The sequence below is a fragment of the Syngnathoides biaculeatus genome, chromosome 4, assembly GCF_019802595.1.
Source record: "Syngnathoides biaculeatus isolate LvHL_M chromosome 4, ASM1980259v1, whole genome shotgun sequence".
In the NCBI taxonomy this organism is placed as follows: domain Eukaryota; kingdom Metazoa; phylum Chordata; class Actinopteri; order Syngnathiformes; family Syngnathidae; genus Syngnathoides; species Syngnathoides biaculeatus.
In genome coordinates this window covers 25,020,864-25,029,359 of record NC_084643.1, presented here as the reverse complement: position 1 = coordinate 25,029,359, position 8,496 = coordinate 25,020,864, and the positions used below count along the sequence as shown (strand labels likewise).

At 42.2% G+C, this 8,496-nt stretch overlaps 1 protein-coding gene across 2 annotated transcripts in view; it reads left to right on the top strand.

Annotated features, from left to right (window-relative positions):
- LOC133500064 (zinc finger protein 271-like) overlaps positions 1-6,881 on the top strand; it is a 10,729-nt gene extending 3,848 nt beyond the window's left edge. Inside the window, exons 3-5 of one of the 2 annotated variants that reach the window (XM_061818644.1) lie at positions 1-122; positions 1,206-1,630; positions 5,449-6,866. The exon at positions 1-122 is cut by the window's left edge and continues 958 nt beyond it. In XM_061818644.1, the coding sequence (XP_061674628.1) occupies positions 1-122; positions 1,206-1,630; positions 5,449-5,898 (997 nt within the window). In that variant the 3' untranslated portion in view covers positions 5,899-6,866. Of the gene's footprint in view, positions 123-1,205; positions 1,631-3,044; positions 4,079-5,005 lie in introns of those variants that run through there. The other variant, XM_061818646.1, reaches the window with a different exon arrangement.
- The last annotated feature ends 1,615 nt before the right edge of the window (positions 6,882-8,496 follow it).

Sequence of the window (8,496 nt, the reverse complement as noted above, 5' to 3'; positions counted from 1 at the left end):
GTGCGATAAAACATTCTCCCTTAAGTCACATTTAGTAACGCACATGAGAATTCACACAGGAGAAAAGCCTTATAGTTGTCTAATTTGTGGTGAAAGCTATGCTCACAAGAACAGTTTGACTGTACACATGCGGACACACAACAAAGGGCAATAAATGTTTTACCGTAGTCCCCCAATTTGACATTGTTGTATTCTATGTAGAGTATGCTTAATTGTTTGCTATAAAGACAATTTGGATTCTGACCTCTTGTTGCTCCTTTTTTCGCTCCTCTTATCTTGAGCCAGTGCCATGAAGTAAGTACTTTAATTTTTGGTTGGTTACATGATGGTCTTCTCTTAAAATATGAGGCAGGCACGTGCGCACATACCCACGAGGTGATGTGTAAGCACTGCCGGTTTTGCCCTTTTTTTCTCCTCATTCAATATTTGTTGGAAAATAAAATTACCCTCTTTGTCATCATCCGTCCATCCAGCCATTTTCTGAGTCGCTTATCCTAAAAAGGGTCGCGGGAGTGCTGGACCCAACCCCAGCTATCGTCGGGCAGGACGCAGGGTACACCCTGAACTGCCTGCCAGCCAATCGCAGTCCACATGGAGACAAACAACAGTCGCACTCACAATCACAACAATGTCTCCCATGAATGCATGTTTTGGAAGTTGTGGGAGGAAACTGGAGTGCTCAGAGAAAACCCACGCAGACACGAGGAGAACAGGCAAACTCCGCACAGGTAGGTCTGGGATTTTAACCCCGGTCCTTAGAGTTGTGAGGCCAACACTCGACAGCTGCTTCACTCTTCAGCCCATTCATTGCTTCCATTTTTTAAAGTCACTTTAGATTTTTTTTTTTATCATTTTGATCTGGTTTCTTCACTCGTTTATTCACTTATGCTAATCATATTTTTTAATATACTTGAGGTACATGTTTAGTCTTTGTGTTTCAAAATGTAAGAAAAAAGATGACTCACCGGAGTGGTCACAGCATCCTCATCAAGGGCCACATCCTGGGAATCTTTTTGTTCCACTTTCATTAAATGAAAACATGGAACAAACTTGCAGGAACAACGCAGATGAGGAAGGTGACGACAATCAGTTGAATTGCTCTGAAAAGGTGACAAGTTTGGGCAACGAAGTAACGTCACAGACATGTAAAAAACTTATTACCTGCTCGGTTTGTGGTAAATGTTTTGCCAAACGTCATATGGTTCGACACATGAGAACGCACACCGGAGAAAAACCCTTCAACTGCTCAGTGTGTGATAAAACATTCACCCGGAAAGTGCATATGGTGTCCCACATGAGAAGACACACGGGAGAAAAACCTTTCAGCTGTGCAACTTGTGGTAAAAGCTTTTCTCAAAGGCTGTATCTGGTATCACACGTGAGAATACACACAGGGGAGAAACCTTTCAGTTGCTCAGTTTGCGGCAAAAGGTTCACTCAAAAGGCAAACATGGTGTCACACACGAGAACGCACACTGGAGAGAAACCATTTCATTGCTCATTTTGCGGTAAAGGTTTCACCCAAAAGCCAAGTATGGTGTCGCACATGAGGATACACACAGGAGAAAAACCCTTTAGTTGTTCCATTTGTGGCGGAAGCTACGCTCGTAGGTCCAATTTGATTGCACATATGCACACTGAGCACCTAGATAATAAATAAAAATACTTCCGTTTTTCTCTCAGATTGTGAACAGTGTGAATACAAACCCAGCATAAAACATACAGATTGGAGGTGGGGCCGTCCTGCTCCAACATGAAACAAGGTCCATGATGAAATTGATGAGTTTAGTGTGGATAATTTTAGGGTGCTGCACAGAGTCCTGACCTCAACCCTATAGAGGACTATTGGAGAAAGATATAGAGAGTCAGGCCGTATTGTCCTGCATTATCAGTGTGACTAATTTGAGACAGCAGGTGTATCGGGTCAAGTATCTCTAAATTAGGTTATTTCATTGTCCTTTTTTGGTATTAAGCATAAGCCTTTATTTTTCAACTGAACTACTAACATTTTTAAGTTACCTAATTTGGTACATTGTCAAGAAATATTTATGCAACTTGCTGAATTACTACTGTGTCTTGCTAATGGTATATTTGCTGCTAAATTCCTTTTGGTCTTTACTTTTTGTGAATAAATATTTCAAATTGGAGAAAAACTATATAAAATGGCTTATTTTTGGCAAAACAATGTTACGGCATTGGTGATGCTTTGAAAATGGTTATGGATAAGAATTCAAGGGCAGGTCAAGTCATATGGATATTTGGAATTTGGATATTGTCCTCAAAGGAATGGATGGGTTTACATATGTGCCACCAGGAACTCAATTGGAAATTGAATGAAAAATGAATTTGAGGGGAAAAAAAAAAAACTAAATTTGAATAAGGGCGAGATGGTGCATCAGCTGGGAAAACGTTGGCCTCACAGTTCTGAAGTCCAGAGTTCAATCCCGGGCCCGCCTCTGTGGAGTTCGCATGTTCTCCCCGTGCCTGTGTTAAAGCAATCATTCATATGTTCTCATTTTGTACATACTGTAGTTGGTTACACATCACCACCTAGCTTCTACCTTTGAACTCATTGTCTTGAAAACCAATGTCATCAATCAGACAGATGTGATCAATCAAACAGTCACACAGACACACATCATGTGAAAGAAGCTGCAAGGGGACACGAGTTGGAGTTGGTTGGAAGCAGGGAGAGGTCCTGTCGCTCCCCTTGCAGCAAGTAAAACTTGAAGCCTTGTCTGTTCGCCGTCTTTTAATTGAGAGTCAAGCTTTTAAACCTGTGTGGGTTTTCTCCAGGCACTCTGGTTTCCTCCCACATCCCAAAAACATGCAACATTAATTGGAGACTCTAAATTGCCCCAAGGTGTGTTTGTGAAGTGCGGCTTTTTGTCTCTATGTGCCTTGCGATTGGCTGGCAACCAGTTCAGGGTGTACCCCGCGTCCTGCCCGTCGATTCGCGAGAGGCAGAAGTCCTCTTTGGCCAATCAACGCCTTTGCTTTTGAGCACGTGAACGGAGGCCTCACTGGAAAGTCAAATCTTCTAACCAGTGAGAGTATTTTAACGTTTATACCCACTTTCCTTAACCTTTGTCGTGCTACAGTTAAAGATAGATATAAGAAAGGCAATGACAAAGCCCGGCAACTATTAGAACCGCTAATACCTTGTTCTTTTATTCCGGTCGAGGTTATACTTGTTCGCGTGTGTGTGTCAACAAAAACGACGCGAAGCCGCTTTGGCTTCTCAGTAGTTCTTCTATTTAGTCACAACTCTGCACACAACACTCCCGCGCTTCCGCATACGCGATGGAACAAACCATTGAGCAAGGGAGGGATACTACTAGTCCTAACAATACTTGGATCCTCGGGCCAGGTGAAATGTTTCACAATTCATTCAAAATACAGTCGAACGATACTGTAGTACTCAGAGAAAGAGCGCACTCCGTGTTCTATATTTTCAAACGAATGTGTATGCCATCGGGGAAAATACGTCTGTACGTCCGCCGTATTGAATGTGTCAGTTCTGCTTGTGCAGAACGATACACTCCAACATCGCCCCGACTTTTCCAACGTTCGGTGGCACAGAGAGAGCGCCTGGAGGAACTTCCCCAAAATACCCTGCGTTTATATATTCTGCGAACCTTTTAATTTGATACTGCGACTAAGATTCCTAAAAATCAAAGCCCTAAACCCAACCATAACGAACGCCTTTGTTTACATGTCGCTATATCTGCGTCGTCTGCCCTTGCCGCGACGCGGGAGCCAATCATGTTGCAGTAGGGCGTGTCCTGCCTGGAAACCATGTGTGGGAATCTCAATACCGCAGCTCGAGCTCGACTGGACTGACTGAAGCTCAACACGAGGTTGAACTTGTGTGGTCGGCGAAGTGTCTTCTGCACCACGATGTTGAAAGAGTTAGTAAGAGAGCGACTCATTGCGGCCGCCGACGAAATCTTTGGACTATTCGAAGGAACCATCGCGTCGTACGAGGAGCAACTTTGTCGAGCGAGAGAGGAGACCGAGCGACATCGACGACAGCTGGAAGCTGTTTACAAGACTCACGTTGTGATATGCAACAAAGGTTTGTTTGACTAATAAGTGCGTTAAAACTACACGAATGCAGCCGTTTTGGTTTTTCAATCAGCCAATTGGAACTCTATCTTGAAGGCACGTGATAGATTGTGCCCAATTACGTAAACTGCTCTTATTGCCGACGTGCCTACGTGGGCCACAATTCCAAACAATAAATATGAATTTATACCAATGTCAACATCACAGCAAAAAAAAATACCTTCAATTGAACAATATTTAAAAAAAAAACAAAGTCAACACTGCAAATAAAGTGTAAAAAACATTTGCCTCTCATTCTTAAAGGAAAATTCCGGTGGGTTGGAGTAACACGGTATCCAACAGGTCATGTAATATGCACCCTATCTTGATAATGTGATGTTAAATCCTCTCTCATTTAATAGTGTTTTGAGAAGATTTTTATCGACAATTACGAATTTTCAGGTGCGCCGCCATTTTCACAAGTTACATGACCTACGTGCGTGGACGTGAGTGTTACGTGGGGTTCCAAACGTTCGATTATTTGGGACTCCATCATGCCCAGCGCTCATTTCTCGAATTTATCCTCATCTGATGAAGAAATAGCAGTATCCGTTGAGCGGGAAACGGAGGAATACTTCCATACAGATTTAAACCGGGTGCTGTAAATAATGTTGAATATCCAGATGGTTCTTCGGGCGGAATGACGCGGTGTCTGATGAGCTCGCTCCGCCAAGCAGCAGACCCGTGAGGTCGCTCCCCCACGAGCGGGCTCGGAGAGCGAGGTCACGCCATTTTATTTTTTATCATGCAAAAAGTGTCTGTGGAGCAAATGAGACTTGTGGTTAAACAGTATGTTTCTGTTGACCACCACTATGATTAAACGTGTACCACTCCATCACAGATTGACCTCCTGTGCGGTACAATAAGAGTCAAATTGTACATTGCTTTTGTCCTACAGATGTCCAGTTCGGGAGCTCCGGATTGAAGCAGGAGGATCCACAGCTCCGCCAGCCTAAAGAAGAAGAGGAGCAACCACAGGTCTTCCACATTAAAAAAGAGGAGGAGGCTGCTACCATCAGCGAGTCGCGACTGACTGGTGTCTATGTGGACAGTAACAACAAAGATGAATCACCTGAGTGGTCACAGCATCCTCATCAGGGTCCAAGTGGAGACCACCGTGGAGGGGCACATCCAGAGAATCATTTTGTTCCAATTTCACATAGAGAAAACACTGAAGAAACTTGGAGGATTGACGTAGATGATGAAGGTGACGACAATCAGTTGAAATGCTCCGAAAAGGGGACAAGTTTGGGCAACGAGGAAACGTCAAAGACGTGTAAAAAACTTATTACCTGCTCAGTTTGTGGTAAAGGTTTTGCTAAACATCATATGGTGCGGCACATGAGAACACACACTGGAGAAAAACCCTTCAACTGCTCAGTGTGTGATAAAACATTCTCCCTGAAGGCACATGTGGTGTCCCACATGAGAAGACACACAGGTGAAAAACCTTTCAGCTGTGCAACTTGTGGTAAAAAATTCTCGCAAAGGTTGTATCTGGTGTCACACATGAGAATACACACAGGGGAAAAACCTTTTAGTTGCTCAGTTTGCGGTAAAAAATTCACTCAAAAACCGAACATGGTGTCACATATGAGAACGCACACTGGAGAGAAACCATTTCATTGCTCATTTTGCGGTAAAGGTTTCACCCAAAAGCCAAGTATGGTGTCGCACATGAGGATACACACAGGAGAAAAACCCTTTAGTTGTTCCATTTGTGGCGGAAGCTACGCTCGTAGGTCCAATTTGACTGCACATATGCGCGCCGAGCACCTAGATAATAAATAAAAGTACTTCCGGTGTGTTGTCATAATGTCAACAGTATGAGTGCAAACGCAGTACAAAACATACACATACAGTTTAGAGGTGGGGTCAACCTGCTCCAACATGAAACAAGGTCCATGAAGAAATTGATGAGTGTAGTGTGGATAACTTTAGGGTCCTGCACAGAGTCCTGACCTCAACCCGATAGAACATCATTGGAGTACGATACTGGGAGCCAGGACTTATTGTCTTGCATCATCAGTGTGACTTCACAAATGTGCTTCTCCGAGGCTGGTTTAAAAAAAAACCCTTCTAAAACCTTTGGACAGCCTTTCTAACGAAGTTAGAGATGTAGCTATGAAAGGTGGACTTATACATTAAACCCTATGGATTAAGAAAGGGATTTTACTTAATCACATCAAGACAAAGTGTATGAGGGCAATCAAGAACACATTCAACATCAATTATAATGTACAATATTCAAGTGATTTGCAAATAAATTTATTCAAGCAACAGAAAAATTGAGCTCACTATTCTCGGTAGCCTGGGCAAAAGGACCAAAGTTGCTTGATGCAGTACATCTAAAGGTAAAATTAAGACTGAAAAATGACCTCTGATCGTATTTGACTTGCATAATCTTTTATATATTTGAGTAGTGCCAAAAGAGTTTAACTGTGGTGATGTTTTGGGGAACGTTGATGGTAAGCGCAAAATGCCATACATAGGCTAACAAAGCAAGCATTTTTAGTGCGATAATCATCAATTTACATTTGAACACAAGCTGGACCATCACATCCCAACAGAGCATGCAGTGCAATTCACAGATATCTATTCTTTAAAACTAGTATCATTGCGGTTTCTGTTTTTGGCATTAACACTACCTGATAAATGTTTGCCAAGTTTGCTCGTGGCCAAGGTACCACCACAGCAGAAAGAGCACAGCGCAATGCCTTTTCAATTATCATGATGCAGAAACTGTTTAAGTCTGTATATTCTGTTATATTTAATTGTATTACTGTATTTTTTTTTTAATAAAGTACAGTACTGACATACATTTGAGTGTTTCTTTTCCTCTTATTAAAACAGGTTACAAAAAGGAGTGGTGATCTTTTTTGAGGTGATAAAACAGGGTATTGTCATTTGTAATCTTTTCACTTGGGGAAAGTTGTTTGCTAACGGAATCAGTTAACATTCATAAGATAAGAAAGTACAAGGCAGCACGGTGGAACAACTGGTTAGAGCATTGGCCTCACAGGACTGAGGATCGGGGTTTGAATCCTGTACTCTGGTTTCCTCCCACATTCCAAAATTGGCTGACAACCAGTTCAGAGTGTACCGTGCCTCCTGCCTGATGACAGATGGATAGGCTCCAGCACTCCCGCAACCACCGTGAGGATAAGCGGTTCAGAAAATGGATGGATGGAAGACAGCATAAGGATTTTTATAGTGAGTATATAGTTTACTAATAAAAATATTTTGGAATAGGACTCAGGTTTTGTTACATCATTGTTGTGACATAATTAGAGAACTGTAGTGATTGCCAACCAGTGTCCCGTGAGAACTCTTCAAGTGTGTTGCGGGAAAATATCAAAATTGGTCAGAAAATGATTTATGAAACATAATGTATCTTTGAGTGGCACGGTGGAGCAGCTGGAAAGCGTTGGCTTCACAGTTCTGAGAACCCGGGTTCAATCTCGGACCCGCCTATGTGGAGTTTGCATGTTCTCCCCATGCCTGCGTGGCTTTTCTCCGGGCACTCCGGTTTCCTCCCACATCCCAAAAACACGACAAATTAATTGGACACTCTAAATTGCCCCTAGGTGTGATTGTGAGTGCAGGTGTTTGTCTCTATGTGCCCTGCGATTGGCTGCCAACCTGTAGAGGGTGTATCCCGCCTCCTTCCCGTTGACTGTTGGGATAGACTGCAGCACTCCTGCAACGCTTGTGAGGATAAGCGGCTATGAAAACGGATGGATTAATAATGGATCTTTGTTAATCTTTCCATGCCAGGGATGTCTGAGTGACAAACACACCAAGTAAATGCTCTTCTATTAGTTGGCAGAAAGTACTTTCTTGACGGGTGTATCCATTTTTTGTAGCCTTTTTGTTTGTGTCACGTGACATTTTTCAATTTTTCAAGTTTTTACTTCGCCTTCTGAAAACGTTTTCTTTCTTAAATAAACTTCTGAAGACTGTAGGTTACAGTGATGAAACAAGTTTAGAAATTAATGTCATTGTTTCTTGCTTTAATGTCGGAAAATCCTGGTCTTTACATCTCTGCAGTAATGCTTATAATTTTATATATGTGGATCACATTTTTGAAATGCTTTTTGTGTGCTATTTTTATTGTATAATAGCTAATACCACAGTCTTTTCTCGGAAAAACTAAAGATTTTAACTGTACAATTTAGGTGATTTCGACATAACCACAGTATATTGGGTATATGTGTGTGTACAGTAGATAAATAAATTATGAAATGGCCCATCTCCGGACTTGTCCCATTGTTGAGGTTTTATCACTGTCAGAATTATGTGCATGAAGCACCGTATTGTTGATGCGAGCAAGAATTTTGAAGAGGGCTCTAAGAAAGCCGTCAACTAGGTAGAACAAAATACTACAAA